Source organism: Callorhinus ursinus, unplaced genomic scaffold (assembly GCF_003265705.2).
Source record: "Callorhinus ursinus isolate GAN/ISIS: 27379988/994484 unplaced genomic scaffold, GSC_fseal_2.0 scaffold1, whole genome shotgun sequence".
Lineage (NCBI taxonomy): Eukaryota > Metazoa > Chordata > Mammalia > Carnivora > Otariidae > Callorhinus > Callorhinus ursinus.
In genome coordinates, this window is record NW_027397063.1 from 122190618 (window position 1) to 122209844 (window position 19227).

Genomic DNA, 19227 nt, shown 5'->3' on the forward strand with positions numbered 1-19227 from the left:
CTCCCCCTCTGATTTCCCCCCCCCCCTTCATTTTCCCCTTCCTTCTCCTAATGTCCTCCTTGCTCTTCCTTATGTTCCACAGATAAGTGAAACCCTATGATAATTGACTTTCTCTGCTTGATCCTTACGAGGGGGCTCTCCATCCTTAGCAGACATCAGAAGGATCTGGAGGGCTTGTTAAAACACAGATGGCTGGGCCCACCCCCCCATCAACTCTAGCTCGGGAAGTCCGAGAAGGGCTAAGAAGGGCTTCTATTCTTGGTCACTCTTGCATTCGGAGATGACCCTACAAGGATCATAGATGCCACTCCTCCCTTGAGGTAGCCCTGTGTAAAAACTGCTCTCTGTCAATGCTTATCATTGTGGTATCGACACACACGGTTACGCCCTAATCAGTGGTAATGTTCCTTCCCAGTACAATCCAGGCACAAGGAAAGCCGGGCAGAACGGGTTACATCAGAGAAGCAGGAGTGGGGTTGGCCACCTCAGTCCTGGTCCTGTTAGGTGGTCTGAGGGAAGGGAGGAGGTGGGGCTGGCATGCAGGACCTCTCATTGCCTTCTCCCCTTTCTAAGGCCGAACATTGGTACCCAACCCAGGCTGTTACCTTATTGTCAACAATTCATTCAGTGCACAATGTGTAGTGTACATCAGGTCTCATCTTCAAGAGCCAAGCATTTGACATGTGTTGCTGAGCCAGGCACTGTGCTATGTGTGAGAGAGACAAAGATGGAGCCACCATTAATAGGGGAAGCCAGAAAGCTCCCGGCCATCACCATATAGCATAACAAAATCACACAGAGGACATGCCTGTGGTCAAGCACTTGGGGGAACTGTTTTCTCTTCTCATCTTGCTTCTGGCTCTTCTTTCCACCTCAAGTTCAGACGGGAACTGAATGATTCACCTGTTGATGATGTCTTGAACCGCCTGGGCTAGGTCTCCTGTTGCATGGCAGAGATTTTATTTACTAGCTGATGTCCACTGTTCCTTCAGTGAAGGCTCTTGGTCTCTGACTTGTTCAGGCACTTTGACCTGCTACCAGACTGAATCAAAGACTTAACTTTTTTTCTAGGCAAACAGCAGACTTTTCCACGGTAAAGGTGCTGTGGCCTACTAGAAAACAGGCGGATAAAAAGCTAAAGGAAGTAACATGCAGACATCCCAATGGACACCTAGCTGGAGTGTCCATTGTCCCAGCTCCCAATATTGCTCTTGTTTTTCTGCAGTTGTGTGATTTAAAATACCCCTGTTCTATTGAGGTATAAGCTGCAAATTTTGGTAAAGTTAGAAAAATTAACAAATCATTCCAAAAAAACCCACAAAAACAAATAAGAAAAAACTCCACAATCTAACCCTAAGTTATAGCTTTCTTGGTACACATATGTACCATTACAAAACTACAAAAAAATTCACTTAGAGAAATTCATTTAGAGCTTGTGATTCTCAACTGCAGCATTGAAAATTCAGTTTAAGGATCAACAAAATTCAAACCATCCCCCAACACTTACCCAGTATCGGGAAGAACTGGTTGACCATAGTTTTAGAATATGGTTGGCATTTTCAACAATTCAAAGATCAGAAAAAAACCCATGGTCGGGGAGGGAGTGCGGGGGAGAGAGAGAGAGGAAGGAGGGAAGGAAGAAAGGGAGGGAGGGAGGGAGGGAGGGAGGCAGGAAGGGAGGGAGGGAGGGAAGGAGGGAGGGAGGAAGGGGTGGGGAGAGGGAGGGAAGGAGGGAGGATCTCAGGCACTGGAGCTTTGAGGTGAGGAGAACCAGGTCATAGGCTCAGGAGGGACCCACACCTGGCTTGTCTTAAAGCAGAACCAAGAGCCCCAGGCCGGAGCCAAGCCAGGTCCAGTCCTTAGAGGAGGCTTTCTTCAGGCTGCCTGCACCACAGGAAGACCAGCACACTGACTGCGGAGGTAGTGTGCTATAAGAAGAGAGGTGGAAAGAGAGAAAAGAAAGGAAAGACAGGGAGAGGGAGAGTTAAGGGAAGGCAAAGGTGGGTGGGCAAAAGGAATTGTAATAATTTCCGGAGCTGCTGTAACAAAGCACCACAGACTGGGGGGCTTAAACAACAGACATTCATTTTCTCACAGTTCTGGGGGCTGAACTCAAGGTGTCAGCAGGGTTGGTTCATTCTGAGGCTGTGAGGGGAAATCTGTTCCGTGCTGTCCCCTAGCCTCTGGTGGTTTGCTGGCAACCTTTGACGTCCCTTGGCTTGTTGGTGCATCGCCCTGATATCTGGCTTCATCTTCACATGCATTCCCCTGTGTGTGTCTGTGGCCAAGTCTCTCCTTGCATAAGGACATCAGTAATGCTGAAGTAAGGTTCACCTTAATGATCTCATCTTACTTGGTCATCTGCAAAGACCCTATTTCCAAATAAGGTCGCATTCCCAGGTACCATAGGACTTCAACATCTTTTGAGGTTCAACCCTCAGTTCAATCCATAACAGTTCAACCCACAACAGGAACACAGGTGAGAAAGAGAGGAGAGAGATGACAGGGGACAGGGGCCATGGGACTGTGTCCAGCCCTTCCTTCCCTAAAGAGCCCTGGGCAGGGACAGGGTAGCCCCCAAGGCTTTGGGCAGTGACAGAAGGGATGTTTCTAGGGGAAGCCCCATTTCTTTCTCTTTTTTTAAAGTTTATTTATTTTTTAGTAATCACTATACCCAACGGGGGCTTGAACCCACAACCCCGAGATCAAGAGTCTCACGCTTTTTTGACTGAGCCAGCCAGGCTGAGAGGAATACGTGGAGACTAAAAAGACTTTGTGTTGTGTTTGGGGACCCATGGCTTGCTTGGTTCTGTTTCTGAGCAGAAGACATCATGAGGAAAATTCCAGCTGCACAAAGACAGAAGCTAAGAGCCAGGGTTGTAGACTGAGGATTCACTGCTGACATCTGGGTGCTGAAGGGAGGCTCCAGCTGAGAGAAGATGTACAAGCAGCGAAGTAACACCCCCGTGAGCCAGGAGCTGGGATGGGGCAGAGCAGCATGTGTAGATGGTCCCAGTGGCCTGGGGCCAGGAGGGCCCACCGCTCCCTCCGCTCGGGGTGACTCTGTCCCTGGGTGAAGGACGTGGGAATTTTATTTCATTCTTAGCAGACTTCAAGTATCATCCCATGATTATGGGCTGTGGGGAATCCTTTTAGGGCTGATCTAAATCCCGGAGTCTCAGAGGACATGCTGACCTCCCTTGACTTGAATCAGAATAGCTATATTGTTGTCTCTATGTTCACTCGAGAAATATTTATTGAGCGCCCACTCTGTGTCAGAGTGGGAAACAGCAGCGAACCGATGGACCAGTTCTCCTTGTAGGGCTTACCTTTTATGGGGGTGGGATGGGGGCATAGACAGCAAAGAACTGAGTTATCTTGTTTATCAAGTGTTGGACAAATCTACAGAGATTCTCAAAGAAAGCAAGGCAAGAGGACGGAAAGCCATGCATAGATGGAGGGGCTTCTGGTGTGAAAGGGTGGGTCAGGGGAGGCCTCGCTGGATAGGCAATATTGGAAGAAACATGAAAGCAAGTAAATGAGCCTTATGGCTGTCTTTTTGGGGAAGGAGAGGTCAAGCAACGGATCAGCCAGGTAAAGGCCCTGGCAGTGGTGGTGGTGGGGTGGGGGAGGCAGGGAGTCGGCTGGTGAGTTTGAAACCAGTGTTGCTGGAGAGGGTCGGGGAGGGTGTGCTGCCCTGGGGCTGGAGACTGCACATTCCTTGTTCTCTGAAAGTCTTCTGGAATCATTCTTATTAACCTCAAAATGTCCCAGAAATTCAAAATGACATCTCCCAGAGTGCCTGCCTCTTGAACCTGAAAGCCATATAACTCCCACCCCACTACACCCTGATGTGGGATTTGGAAAATATGGTCCAATCCAGCAATCCTAACTGCTGTCCATCAGGACACTATGCTAGGCTATTAAGAACAATCACATATAACCCACTATGTCACCTCTGACTCTGAATGTCTTCAGGGAAAACACACACACACACACACACACACACACACACACACACACACGCTGAGCTGGAGCTCTGGAAGAAGCAACTGAATCAAAAGGAAAAACATTTTTTTCCATGAGATGTTTAAGCTCACATTCTAAGATCAAAATCAAAATAGAAAAATGAGCAATTCGTTTCAGGAATTCCCCAATGGCAGCCCCCCCCCCCCCCCCGCCCCGCTCCTGGTTACTGGGCAGACTGGCAGTTCTGCAGTCAGCAGAAGAAATGCACCTCACAGTCATGGTTAGTCACCCTTAATCAGCTATTCCAGCCAGGAGCCCAGGAACTCTGAGCATGCCAGATTCCCTCCTCGCTCCCATCTACATCACTCCCTTGGATCTCGTGGCTTCAGGCACCATCCCTGCACTGCTTTACCATCTGCAGGCCAGACCTCTCCCCCGACCTCCAGCTATTACGTATCCCGCTGCCCACCCTTCATCTCCCCTTGACATCGCCAACTTCACATGGCCCAACCAGCCGCTGTCATATATCTCCTTCTACCAACTCCTGCCCTTCTCCATCTTGGCTGACGGCTACTCTGTTCTTCCAATTACCAGACCAAAAACTTGAAATCATCCTGGACTCTTTTCTTTCTCTTTACACTGGATATCAATTCACCAGCCGGTTCTATAGGCTCTTCCTTAAAATATGCCCAGAAGCTGACTGCTCCTTGGCACCTCCACTTTGGTCCACACCTTCATCATTTCTCGCTGCAACAGCACCTGAGCTGGTCTCCCTGCTTCTGCCCTTTGCTCCCCCAGTCTGATCCCGACATAGCAGCCAGAGTGATCCCGTTCAAATCCAAGTCAGTGGTGTCTGTCCTCTGCTCACAACCCTCCGAGGGTGCCCATCTCACTCAGAACAAAGAGGAAAAGCCCTACAACGCCCTCCGAGGTCCTCCGTGACCCCCCTCACCTCTTACCCGCTTTGTCCCTTTCGTCCTGTTTTTCATCATACTCTGCCCTCCTCACTCTGTCCCTACCACGCTGGATTCTCTGCTGCTCCTGGAAAGGCCTGGCACATGCTCGCTGTAGAACCTTTGCATTTGCTGTCCCCTCTGCCCCAGATGCTCATCCCCGCATCGTTTTATTCGTTGCTGGACTCCCAGTCCCGGAATAGTTTTGGCACATAGTAGGTGCTCATTAATATTTGTTGGTTGAATGAAGGAGGTTTTACAACTGAAGAACATGCCACTCTTCTCCTGGTTTCCCCCCTTAGTGGCCGGGTATACGAGGCATTCAGATGCTCTTGTGGGCAGGAGGGACTTCGGGGAGCATCTTCGGAGCCCCAGCTTTCCTCATTCTCAGCAGGATGAGGACAGTGGTCCTGAAGAAGGAGGGAGAGTCCAGCCTAACTTTCCAGATCACTCGTGGGAGGCTCAGGGTGCAATAGATAGCTAGCTGTTTGCATCTATGCCACAGGTACAGCCTTTCTGAAATCAGGAGGGAATACTCTTTCCTGCCCCCGTGGGTGGGGAAAGAAGTCTTCTATGAATGAGATTCAAATCTGAACTTCTGGGATGTTCCTGTTTGGGTTTGGTCCTGGCAATGCCGGTGTTTATTTTGCCCTGGAGTTGTGTTCTGTGGGATTGTGCAAAGCCTTGGAACAGTGAGGGCATTAGGACCAGGAGCGAGGCTCATGCTTGGCTCCCGATGTGTCTGGCAGAGGGCTCTCAGCTGAGCACGGAGCTATGTGTGAAAGGAAATCAGGCGCTGCCTGCCAGCTTCACATCTGTTGATCTGACCTGACTTGAAGCATCCAAAGGAGGACGACTGTCAGCTCCGCTGGACTGAGGACCCATCAGCTCCCCCCAAGACATCGCATAGCAACCTGACCATTCATGCAAGGGGCGGGGGAGGGGGGAGACGAAACACGTGAGACCAAACACCTGAGCAGAATGGAATAATTTTTTTCCCCAAGGAGATAGAGGGGGTAAAGGGGGCAAAACGATTCCATTTGAAGACCCCGCGAATGGGCTTTCAGAAGGCAATTACAGAAATCCACTCAGAGAGGAGCCAGGGTGGGACCTGGGTCCCGTGGCTTTCTGATTGTAAGTGCAAGTCAGTCTCACACATGCTGTTGGCTAATGTCAGAAGGGAAAAAAGGAGCAGGTTAAGTGACCAGCAAAAAACTTCCAGGTGGAACTAGGAAGCCAGGTTCTCCTGCACGCCCGAAGGAACCTGGAGCTGGAGGAGGGAGCGGACTTGAATATGACCTGTTGCGTTTGGCAAGTTCTGGCAACATGCTGCTAAGGAAGCGATGCCGGCATGGACCGTGCGGACTGCAACTCCTGCTGCTCTTGCTGATGCTGGCATGCGCGCTGCTGATGGTGGCCATGCTGCGCCCTCCCCCGCGCGCCCCACGCCCTGCCCGCACAGCCCAGGCCGCCCCGCGCAGCCCTGATGCTGGGTACCGCCTGCACTTCGGGGAATCCCAGGAATGGGTGCTGGAGGCCGAGGATGAGGGCCAAGAGTACGGCCCCCTGGAGGGCCTGCCCCCCTTTATCTCGCTGCGGGAGGATCAGCTCCTGGTGGCCGTGGCCTCACCCAGGGCCAGAAGGAACAAGACCCAGGGCAGGAGAGGTGGCAGCTACCGGCTCATCAAACAGCCAAGCAGAAGGCAGGATGAAGAGGCCCCAGAGAGGGACTGGGCGGCCGAGGAGGAAGATGGGGCGGTATCCGAAGATGAGCCTACCGCACTCAACCTGGAGGAGGCGTTCAGTGCCCGCATCCCCCTGCAGAGGGCGCTGCCCGAGGTACGGCATCCACTGTAAGTAAGGCCCTGGCTTCCCCTGTTTCTGAGACGTTAGCTGCAGCCTCAGGGATGATAACTTTCTCCACTCTGCCTTCACTGTCCTAAGGGCAGCAATTCCACTGAGTGAGAAACTCTGGGTGGGTCGGGTGATTTAACCAGCGCTCCAGGTGCGAAAAGGAGGAGCTCTTACTTGCTCTTCTCTTCCCCACCCCGGTTCTAGTCCTTCTGTCTCGGGATTATCAGGTCAAACAGCTTTTTCCATTCAACACATAGTGAGCTTGGGGCAGATGTTCTCCAACCCACGCTCCAGCTCTGACACTCGGCCTTGATACATTTTGATATTATGATTGTTCCTATTGTTTGATTTCCTTTTGGGTCAAAATAACAATTGAAACTAACATTCATATGACTCCTGCCATCATGCCTGATTTTAATCTAAAAGCTGTTCATATATTAGTCCTTACAACTCTGTCAGATGAGTGAGAGGATTTACCATCAGGCTGATTTTATAGGTATGGAAACAGGGCACAGAGAAGTCAAGTAACTTGTCCACGGTCACACAGCTGGCAGGTATCAAAGCAGAGATTGGAATCCAAGAAGTTCCAGTCTCCCTGGATAGCCACCCCATGCTGCCCTCCTTAGTCTACTAGACTCAGGGCACAGTCCCAGTGCCCAGGGGCCAGAATGCTGTGCTGATGCAGCCGAGCCTGGCAGGGTGGCCCCACCGCCAGGAGGCAAGCTGGGAAGTGTAACAATATGCAGGCTGCACTCGCACCCAGGGAGAGGCTGAGCTCGCCTTGTACATCCCCTGTCCTCTCCCACGATGACCATGGCCGGCTGCAGAGGAGGGCTCTGGTCCAGCAGCCAGGGCCAAAGTGGCTGGTTAGTTCGGGGAAGTCCCTTCCCGTAAGCCACTGTTGTTCCTAGAGCCCAGAGAGTTTCCCAACAAGCAAACACATGTTCTGACCCTGTGGGTGAGCGGGTCCATGTAGAGCTGCAATCAGGAGCGAGACAATGTACTTCTCTGAGCCCTGGGTGGGGGACGGGGGGGGGGGGGGATGTTCCTGTCAGCCTGACTGCCTGGCGCTCACCCTCGGGGCCGTGCGAATGCAGGTCAGCGCGGGAGAGTGGCTCCTTACATTGCGCGTGTGGGTGCCTCACTCATCTCCCCCATCCCAACCCTGCCCTTCCAGCTTCAGGTCTTGGCTTAAGAAGCTCTTTTCAGGAAACTTCCAGGCCCAGCCAGGCCCACCCCGGTGCAATTTTGTGCTCTCAGAAGTTTGAATTCATAACACTCACTACAACCAAAGCTAAATGGTCACTGATGTTTGTTCAATGCTCAGGTCACTGCCATGCAGACAGTAAAGAAATGAGGGCTGAATGAATGAATATATTGTTTTCAAATTCTCTGGATACAGTTTTTCTTTGGCCTAGAACAAGAAGGAGTGTCTTCATTTTGCCAATAAGAAACATTGCCTCAAACAAGAGGGTCTCTGGCTACCCATAGGTGTCATGGGTTGCATGTGTTGCACACGTGTGGTACACACCTATTATCTGAGTTGTACATGTGTATGTGGGCTGTGTGTACTATTCATGCGGTGTGAAGTGCATGAGTGTTTTGGGTGCGTGTGGTGCAAGTATGGGTGAATTTTGAGGCACATGTGTTGTGCACCTGTAGGTGGTATATATGCGTATTGTATATGCGGTGCATGTGGTGTGGTGTACATGTGTGTATTGTGAGGTACCGCTTATTTTGCATGTTTGTGGGTACATGTATGCACGTGTATTTGGTGTGTATTGTCTGTGTGCATTGAGTGTGTTGCATGTATGTTGTAAGTGTGTGGGGCGAGTTGTACGTGTGTGTGCGAGTGTGTGGCATGTTATGCTTGGGGTGTGAAGTGCATGGGTGTGTGTTGTGCATGTGTGGTGTGAGTGCAGGTACCGTTTGTGTCACGTGTGTGATGTTCACTAACGCATGTGTGTGTGTGCGCCGCTTCAGTGGGTGCCTCTTCAAGCCAGCGTAACCAACTCATCTTAGTTTGTCTGGGACTTTCCGGACTGGGAAACTCCGCAGTCCCAGGCAAGCATGCCCCCAGCCTGCCCCAGTTCTCCCAGGCCCGCCATCAGCTCCGTGTGGAGGTGTGTGGCGCCCTCTGCTGGCCCAGCCCCCCCTTGCAACCTGTGCGGCCGGGGCCTCGGCCCCCAGTGTCTGCTTTCCCCTCTGCAGCTCAGGTGCTGCCCTTCCGGGCCCTCTCAGGACACACAAGGGATTCTCTGCAAAGTGAGGCAACAAGCCCCCGCACTCCCTCCAGGGTGACGGGCCTCTCCTCCTCTCTCCACTACAAAACCAGGCCCAAATACAGCTCATAAAAGAACAGCCGTGTAATAAGCGCCTACTCGCACTCAGCAGTGCGAGTCCTGCACTGCTTTCCCACCGGGGCTAGGAGAACTCTGGAAATTCCAGGGCCTCTGCCTTTGGCTATGGTGTGCCGAGCACCACCCATCCTAGGGCTTCTTGCAAGCCTGTCCTAACCCAGACAAGTCCTGCGGGCCCCAATTCGTGCACCAAAATCTCCAAACCAGTCCTGGCCTTTGCTCATTCCCCTCAAAAAGCCTCAGGCTTTTTCTGAGGACCTCTAGGGTCACTGCTGAAGGTCATGTTGAAAAGGGGCATGCAAGGAAGTCAGTAATAATGCAAGGCTGAGACAGGAAAAAAAATCAGTGTAAAAAGTCAAAAGGCAGGCTCTGGAAAGAAAGGCAAAATTGCAGTGAACACTTCCTATGTGCTAGGAACCCTACTAAGTGGTTTTCATTCACTTAATCTTCGTAACGAACCCATAAGCTGGATACTAGTATCATTTCCATTTTACGGATGTGAAAACTGAGGCACAGAAAAGCGAAGGGACTGAAGCCAGGTTATCTGACCAGGTGTGTCTGGCACCAAAGTCATGTTTGTAACCGCCATGTTGTACTTTCTGGGCAAATCACTTGGGTTGGAAGCCTTTCAAGTTTCTCCACCTATAAATTAGGGAGAACTTACACGGGTCCACGGGAGACACGGAGGAGGGAGGAGGACGTCTCACAGCGTCCTTGGTGGCACTGAGGAGTTGGAAGCCACCTGAACACGTGATCAGGGGGCGCTGGGGGAGCTGGGTGCAGCCCAGAGGCACTCTGAGGGAGGTAGAAGTCACAGACTCAGGGCACAATACTGATGGGGGGCGCCTTCAAGCACCATGCAGAGCGAAACAAGTAAGATGCAAAAAAGAGGTCCGTAGCATGACATCACTGGGGAAATGTGAGCCCCGTGCACACTGACCAGTGTGTTCTTTATAAGAACAGATGAAGCTCCATGGACTGGCTGTGCTGTGGGGAGGGCAGGGTCCTGGGGCCAGGGGCAGGACTAGAACTGAATGATTACATAGATGAAATAAAGAGAAATAAAGAGCCCCAGACTGAAGATGAAGGTTGACTCAGTCCTTCAAAGCTGCTATCAAAGAGGGGTTTGGGAGGAAAAGGCCTTGCCCATTCAGCCTCGTGCGGCATGACAGCTTTCGAGGCTCTGCCAGGCCCAGCTCTCCTTTGATCATCCTGGCATCCAGCGTGGGGCAACCGATTGCCAGGATCAAAGAGGCTCCCAACTGAGAAAGTGCTTTGTAAACTCCTGGTCCAGGCAGTGGCCCTCAAACTTGAGTTCACATGGAATCACCCAGAGGCCTTGCTAAAATGCGGATTCCTGGCCCCCCCTCCTACATTGTCTGATTCACTAGGTCAAGGGTAGGGCCCAAGAATTTGTTTTCTACAAGTTTCCTGCGTGATGCTCAAGCTGCTGATCTGAGGACACTATTTACACCCAACAGGTTAGACAGAGCCGCACTTCTCCAACTTTAAAGTGTACGTAAGCCCTCCCCCCAGGCATCTTGTTAAAATGCATAGTCTAATGTAGTAGGCCAGGGGTTCGGCCCCAGATTCGACACTTCCATCAAGCTCCTAGCTGGTACTGGCTCTTCTGGTCCACAGACCACATTTTTGAGCAGCAAGGGGCTACATCACTGGTTCACCAAAGTATATACTTGTCAGATTCCCCCATCTTGCTTGTTAAAACTGTAGATTTTCAGACCCCTTTGCTGGAGACTCTCCATATAGTTCTGAGCTGGAGTGCAGTGATCTGAATTTTTAAAAGCTGATCTTAGTTCGGGGAATCACTGATTTGGACAGTGAGTGGAGAGGAAGTAGAGCTCTGGAAGCTTCCATGGAGGAGGTAATACTGGGATTGGAAAATAGAAAAGAGAGGCAGAGAAGAACACAGTCCCCTTCATGACCCAGAGTTTTGTACTTAAATGCAAATGTCAGCTCAGCCATACCTGGCTGTGTGCTACCTACTTGCATCAATTTAGAACTTGCGTTCCTATTTTGGCCTGTGTCTCCCTGGTTTATATCCCTACAACTGTGACCGACTCATCTGCCCAAAGAACAGTGGACCTGGGGCTGAGTCCTGGTCCCGGCTTTTCCTGTGGGACCCCGTGTGATCACTCAACCTCCCCATGCCTCTGTTTCCTCTAAAATGTAGCTAAAATAACACCCTCGCGTGGGGTTGTAGGTTAGATGAGATAAAATGTGTGATGACCTCCCCCCTCAGTAGTCAAGTCCAAACAGAAGGTGTCCTTGTCATATTCTTAAGTGTAGGGCCTAGGAGTGAAATGAGAGATGGAGAAAAGTCCGAGCAGGCAGCTGGGGACATCACGTCACTGTCTTATCTCTGATCAAAGAGTTATTTTCTACCCCATGGGCTGCTGAATCATCACCGATTTGGTGGCACAGTGGAATTACCTGGGTAAGTGGTAAAAACTACTCATGCCAGATCCCGCTCCCAGGGATTCTTACTTAGTTGGTCTGGGGAGAGGCCTGGGCCTCCCCAGGTGGTTCTGATGCGCAGCCAGGGCCGAGGGCCAGGACTGTGAGGCATCAGGTCCACCGCCAGCAGGGAGGTGCAGGAAGGGGTATCCACTTCTTTGTTCCCTCTGTCCTGCCCAGAGGCTGCTTTGGCGGCAGCTTTGTTGTCCAGGAGAGGGTCGTGGTGCACGGGGCAGGGGCAGTGAGGGGAGAGCAGAAGGAACAGGCTGGGGCCATCACCCGGGGCTAGAGCTCAGCTTACCCACCCTCCCGACCTGCAAGGGAGGGAAGACAACCCCGTGTGGGCAGTAGGAGTGCTGGGTATGGGCCCTGGCCAGCCAAGCCACAGACGGAATACACACGCACCAGGTCTTCTGCCCTCAAGCCCGGGGCAGCCATGGCTGGGAATGGGCGCCCCCCCACCCCCCCGGATCTCCACTCTGGATCCATCACCCTTCAGTGGGCTTGTGGTATAGACAGGCTGAGTCTAACTGTCTGAGATCTAATGTGCTCATGGGAGTCAATGCAGCAGAGTCTTGCTTCGGGTTAGGCTGGGGGATTAGATCAGAGGTGGTTAACTCCCGTCTTACCTTTTTTAATTCTTAGGAAAACTGCTATTTCCCCTGAAAGTGTGGTCCTCAAGATCAAAAATGCAGAATCAAAAATGTAGAATTTCAGGCCCCACTGAGACCTACTAGATGAAAATCTCTCTTGTTAACAAGATCCCTAGCTGATTGATATTCATGTCAGAGTTTCAGAAACTCTGATGAGGCCAGTGGTTCACAGCCTTGCCTGCACATTAGAATCAACTGGAGAGTTTTACAGATCATCACACTCAGGCTCCACCCCAGACCAACCAATTAAATACAGTTTGCTGGGACTCTCCTAAGTGGTTCCAATGGCAGCCACCCTTTGAGGTGAGAAGGAGCAGAGACACTGGTGGGCTTCCTGTAGTCTGCACAGGGAGTGAGGAGCTGGGACTGCCCAAGGAGGAGGCCTGGAGGTGCAGGAGGAGGGCAGGAAAGAGATTCACAAGCCATAGCCCCTCTAGGGCCTTCCTGATGTCCTCCAGCAGCTAGTGTCCCCAGAGCCTGCTCATGTTGCCCTGCTGGCCACTTACCAGCTAATGTCTTGCCACTAACAACCACTGTCCTTTGCTCAAGCTCTGGTCCAGAGGACAGCAGCATCAGGATCACCTGAAGTGCAGCCTCTGGGATCCAAATCTGCGTTTATGGAAAGAGATGGGGGGCGGGGATGACAGGTGGGCATTAGCATCTGAGAGGCCCTGGGCAACCGCTTGGCTTTTGCTGCCTCGTTTTTGGCTTACTGCCTGTTCTATGACCTGCTACCAACTGCTGATCCTCTCTGTAGGTCCGAATATCAAACTTCTTGAGGTAGAGGAGCTGGACGGTTTACCTGGCCACGATTTGGGGGAGGCTATGCCTGTTAGGGGGACTCTTGCCCCAGGATGCCTCATAGGGCCCTGGTCAGTGTGCAGACCAGTGACTCCTTGTCAGTGCCCATCTTTAGTCCAGGGCCAGGGAGCCAGAATCAGAGCAAAGCCAATGATGCCTGGAGCCCCTGAGAAGGAGCTTCTGAGGACCCCATGAAGAGGCTTCTGAGGACCCCATGAAGAGGAAGGGGACTATGTGACCCTTGTGTGACTTCTCTCCACCTCTGGGGAATGATAGGCAGGCAGCATTAGCCTCAACTCTAGGCTCTAGCCTGTCCCATACTCCTCTCGCATTTGTAGGAAGTTGTCCATCCCTCAAAGGATCATCCCCAGGCTGTGTCCCTGCCCTTCTGGAAATTGGTATTCCCAGGATGAGCTCCACCAATTACAAAACGGACTGAACACTGGGATTTTCACAGAAAGTGGGATGCTGACTCTATGGCATTACCCCCCCATTTGCATAGACCACCAGTCTATATGCTTTTTGTGAGCAAGAACAGTGCCTACCTTCATTCATTGAACAAATATTTATTTAGCAACTATGAAAGGTGAAAAGGTAAGCAAGATGCAGCCCTAAACCCAAGGAGCTTGGGGAGCCCTGAGGGATGCAGATAAGCACCCAGTTTGTTGCATCGGTGGGCTCTAGGCAGCGATATGGAAACTCATCTGAGTGGGGGACCTCTGCTGATTTGGTGAAAGCTGGAGGTCAATAACCCCAAAACAGAAAACCCAGCAGACACCTTTCTACTCTGGCCAGGCACAGAAAGGGTGGGGGCAGTGTTTGTGGCCCAGCCAGGCCATCTGGCGCAAAGCGGTGACTCATCCTTCTCAGGATCAGCGCCCAAATGCATTTTCTGAGTTCATAGGGGATCCTGGAGCTGCATGCAGAGAGGGCGTGCATCTGTGTGTAAACACAGACCCCGGACTCCTCTGATCTCGGAGTGTGAAGATCTGAAGCTAACATTCATTCAGCAGCCCTCTTGGGCCAGGAGGAGCCCTTTAATCCAAGCAGCACCCCTGGGCTATAGAAATGTATCAGCCTCCCCGTGTTGGCTAATTAGGGGTTGTAAATGGAGCCAAAAGCCAGAGCCAAATTGATTTGATTCCAAAGCCCTTGGTCTTTTCCTTCCCTGCTGCAGCCACTCAGAAAGATGGACAAATGAGGTCAGGGTGAGCTTGTGGACGTATACTAACGTGAGAGAGTAAAATATCCACAGCTATGTGGTTGAAGGACAAAGAAAGTAACCCCATTAGGAAATAAGAAGAACATGCATTTCTTCATGGATCCTCTTCACAACTGCCTGTCCCAATTGGGGACCACTTTGCAATGTCCGAAAGCGGTTTCTAGGCACCGCCTCACCGATTCCCCCAGCGAAGCCGTGGCACGAATAGAGCAGGAAGAACGTGCACCCCCACTTGACAGAAAGAATCGGAAACGTGGAGAGGGGGAGTGACTTGCCCAGGGCCCTTTTGCTCACTTGTTTGTTTACCTACCTACCTTATTCCCTCAGACGATTGAAAAATACGTCATAAAATAGAAAATTGCTATTAATATAATGTTAATCAAGATAAGGGGACATAAATTTGGAATACCCTCCCTTTAGTTCCTGGTATGCCCAAGCTCCTTTTTACCTGCAGGCCTTAGCAGAGGCTGTGACATCTGCCGGGAACACTGTTCCCCACCCACACCCCTTTCTTCAACTGCATGCTGCCCACCCTTCAGGTCCTGGCTTTCATATCCCTGCCCCGCTCCCTGTGTGTCTCCTTGGAGCACTTGCTGCAGCTGTTAAATAATTACTTGGTTATCAGCTTCATAGGACATAAACTCCGTGACATCAGAGACGGTCTTAGTTTGGGTTCCTCCAAAGCAGACCCTGAGACGAAAATTCGTTTTGCAGACAATGCCAAGGAGCCCTGGTAAGGGACTGGGAATGTGGAGAAGAAAACAGAAGACTGATGAAAGGTGTGTTTTCAAGGCAGTTACCTCTGTGGGCAGCTAGGGCTCAGCCTGCTGGGGAAACTGGGAGGCGCTATGGAACACACCTCTCCATGTGTTTGACCTCCTTAGGGTCAGGGTTGCTGGGTATGAATACGTCAGCTCCTTTTAGTCACGGGTTGAGGGCAGCTCTCAGGGGAGGGCAGCTCTTCAGGTCAGCTGTGGGAGAGCCTCTCCAGCAGGCAGAGAAAGCCCTCAGGCAGTTGGAAGGCAGGCTGTGGTGTATTGTAGGGGTACGGCCCGAAGGGGATATGGGCGGGGCACCACAGATTCGGCTTCAAGGATCTTACCTATTTAATTCAACTTTCAGTCCTCACAGACTTCAGGTTGTCAGGAAATGCCTGTTAAATGACTGGATGGAAAGAGGGAAAGTCAAGACCAAAGAAAAAATTAGAATGAAGGTAGGCAATCCATAGAACCCTCTCAATGATTAAATATCCTAGTTCCTTACTCTGAGCTTCCTGGCGGCCAAACTGAAAAAGGAAACACCCATAGATATCACGATCCTTATTGCTCATGAGGGGAAAACATACCAAGTCCTCAGAGGAAGAAAAGTGCCTTTTCCTAGCATTTATATCTGACAGGAATTTCCCTCCGAAGCTGTGTAGAGGTGATAGTCAGTGATAGAGGAGATACAACACCCTCAACAGGTTCCCTCTGTGATGAAAGCTGAGAGCATGAGGCCAAGTATGACTCCACAGAAGCATATTTCTAAGGTAGCCAAGACAGAGCTTTCTGAGGACCTTAATGAATCAGTGTAGACAGTCCAGAGCAGGTGAAGACATCAATGGATTGTGTAATCTTCAAATAACCCTCCATCACTGTCACTTTGATTTGGATCCCAGGACCCAAGCCTCATGACCCTGAATCCAGAACATTCTGTTAACACTTTAGTCCAAGATGGCAGTATCTATACTGGTTAAGAGCATTAGGTTTAGCGTCAGACTGACCAATCAGCTATCTGCTATGTAACTTAAAGCAAGTCACTTGAGCTCTCTGGGCTCTAGTTTCTTCATCTCTAAAATGAGAATGTGTATCCAGTATTTAGTGCCGCATACACATCACCTCAAAATTTAGTGGCCTAAAAAACAGATAAATTGAACTTCATGAAAGTCAAAACTTTTTGTGCTTCAAGAAAGTGAAAGACAACCCAAGAATGGGAGAAAATATTTGCAAATCTAATAAGGGGTTTGTATCATAATACATAAAGAACCCTTCCAACCCAACCCAACAAAAAGACACCCATTTAAAAATAGGCAAAGATCTGAGTAGACATTTCTCCAAGGAATACATAGAAATGGCCAAAAAGCCCATGAAAAGTGTTCATACCATTAGTCAGTAGGGAAAAACACAAATTAAAACCACAATGAGAGAGCATTTCACCACCCACTAAAATGGTTAAATAAAAAAGGCAGACCATCATAGGTGCTGACAAGGATGTGAAGAAGTTGAAACCCTCACACTTTGCTGGTAGGATTGTAACATGGTACAGCTGCTTTGGAAACCAGTTTGGCAGCTCCTCAAAATGTTAAACAGTTACCACATAACTCAGGGATGCCAGGCCTAGCTATAGACACATGAGAATTGAAAACATATTTTGTATGTTCCTAAAAACTTGTTTCACAAACTCATAAAAACTTGTACATGAATGTCCATAGCAGCATTACTCAAAACAGCCCAACACGGAAACACTTAACAGTCCATCAACTGATGATTAAACAAACTGGTATTTTCAAACAATGGAATACTAGTTAGCAGTAAAAAGGAGTGAAATACTGGGGACCTGGGTGGCTCAGTTGGTTAAGCGACTGCCTTCGGCTCAGGTCATGATCCTGGAGTCCCAGGATCTAGTGCTGCATCGGGCTCCCTGCTCGGCAGGGAGTCTGCTTCTCCCTCTGACCCTCCCCCCTCTCATGCTCTCTCTCTCTCATTCTCTTTCTCAAGTAAATAAAATCTTAAAAAAAAAAAAAAGATACTGATGCTCACTACAACATGATGAACCTTGAGAACATTCTGCTAGGTGGAAGAAGCCAGTCGCAAAAGGCCACATATTGTGTGATTCCATTAATATGTATATGTGTCCAGAGTAGTCTCTAGAAACAGCAAGTAGATTAGTGTTTGCTTGGGGCTAGGGTGGTTGCCAGAGGGTGGGGAATAGGGTGGGGAATAACTGCTAATGGGTAATGGGTTTCTTTTGGGGGTGATGAAAATACTCTGAAATTCGATATTGGTAGTGGATGTACAAGCTTGTGAATATACTAGCAACCACTGAATTGTACACTTTTCTAAGGGTGGTTTTATGATATATGAATTATATCTCAATAAACTTATTTCAAAATATTAGTGGCTTAAAACAATAACCATTTATCCACAATTCTATAATTAGGACTGGACTCAGCTGCGCATTTCTTCTGCCACCCTCACCTGGGGTTCCTCTTGGGGTTGCTGTCACCTGGAGGCTAACCGGGATTGAGTGATCCAAGATGGCCTCACTCACGTATCTGGCGCATATGCTGGTCCTCTGCTGGGGCACCTCAGCTTTTCGCCAAGTGGCCTCTCACCCTCTGTTAGAGTAAGACAGCCTTCCTTACACTGCATTTGATGGCAGCAAGGGGAAGCTGCAAGGCCCCTTGGAACCTCAACTTGGGAGTCCCAGAATATCACTTCCAGCACATTCTATCCGTCAGAAAAAGTCACAAGACCAGCCAGATTCGGCGGCGGGGGGGGAGGAGGTGGAGCAATAGGTTGCACCTCTTCATGAGAAAAGTGGCAAAGTCATGTTGCAAAGGAGCGTGCATATGAGGGTGGACAGAATTGTGGTGACCATCTCTGCACACGTGAAGGTACCCACTTCAAAGGGCAGTTGGGAGGGTCAGATGTGATAATGCATGTATTTAGCACAGCACATGGTGTGTAGGAACCCTCACTAAGTGGTGGCTACAGTGAATATTAAAAAGACACTACAACATCGCATGGCCCACCCTAATTTCCCCAATCCCCCGTGCTGAGAACAGATTGCAGACAGCGAAGCTGGAAAGGTCTAGACATTATATAGTGAGTGAATCCCTCTTTCATATGGAAACGAGGGCCCGGGGGGGGGGGGGGGGGGGGGGGGGGGGGGGGGGTGACAGACCTGCTCAAAGTCCCTTATTGCCCTTTGCTCACAGGGGATTCAGAGGTCTGAGCAGGACATCTGTCTTCTTCCAGAGCACGTGGCGCATGCCCTCTGACCCCTGGTCTCACACTCTTCCCCCAGACCGGTATCCTGGGTCGGCCTGTAATCCTAGTGCTGGCTCCAAGCAGGAAGGTCTCAGAGGGAAAGAAGCACAGAAGGCGAAGTGTTGCCTGGCATGAAGGAGCAGGAGTCCCCGGAGTTAGGGGTAACTCAGATGTCACAAGATGACAGCCCACGGGTCCTATCCTGTCCCAGACATGCTATTTGGCTGCAGCATGTTTTTTAAAAGATTTTATTTTTAAGTAATCTCTACACCCAACATGGGGCTTGGATCCACAACCCTGAGATGAAGAGTCACATGGTCTACTGACTGAGCCAGCCAGGCGCCCCTGACCACAGGCTTTTTTTTTTTTTTTTAAATTGGAAGAATGACCGATATTTAAAAACTGAGAGATTCCTGGGGCGCCTGGGTGGCTCAGTTGGTTAAGCGTCTGCCTTCAGCTCAGGTCATGATCCCGGGGTCCTGGGATCAAGCCCGGAGTCAGGCTCCCTGCTCGTGGGAAGCCTGCTTCTCCCTCTCCCACTCCCCCTGCCTGTGTTCCCTCTCTCGCTGTCTCTCTCTCTGCCAAGTAAATATATAAAACCTTTTAAAAAAAATTGAGAGATTCCCCATAAACAGTTCAGGTTTATGGCTTTTTCTGAAAATCGGAACGATCTGGTGATGCTGAGTTGAATTTCCTCCTGGTGACACTGGCTACTCTGAGGGGGGCCACGTGGTCTCTAGCTCCCGGCCGTGCCGCAGCCCCCCTCCACCTCCTGGCCAGATCTCTGTCCCCTGGCTGTCTGACCGTCTCTGCAGACATTTGAGTGTGTGCTTTCTTGTACCCAACCAAGGAGCACTTGCGAGGAGGAGTTGGCTGCTTTTAAGCAATCTTTTTTGGCTGCATTTTAGA

At 50.4% G+C, this 19227-nt stretch overlaps 1 protein-coding gene across 7 annotated transcripts in view; it reads left to right on the forward strand.

Moving 5' to 3' along the window:
• Nucleotides 1-19227, forward strand: part of GALNT15 (polypeptide N-acetylgalactosaminyltransferase 15) — a 101742-nt gene that overhangs the window by 43820 nt on the left and 38695 nt on the right. For 4 of the 7 annotated variants that reach the window (XR_012380647.1, XR_012380646.1, XM_073900467.1 and 1 more), the window contains exon 1: nt 5619-6775. The exons of 1 other annotated variant lie outside the window; for it this stretch is intronic. Coding sequence is in view for 4 of the 6 variants with exons in the window: in XM_073900467.1 (XP_073756568.1) it covers nt 6249-6775 (527 nt within the window). In the remaining 2 variants the exon portion in view is untranslated. Of the gene's footprint in view, nt 1-5618; nt 6776-19227 lie in introns of those variants that run through there. 2 more of the 7 variants (XM_073900479.1, XM_073900469.1) reach the window with 2 other exon arrangements.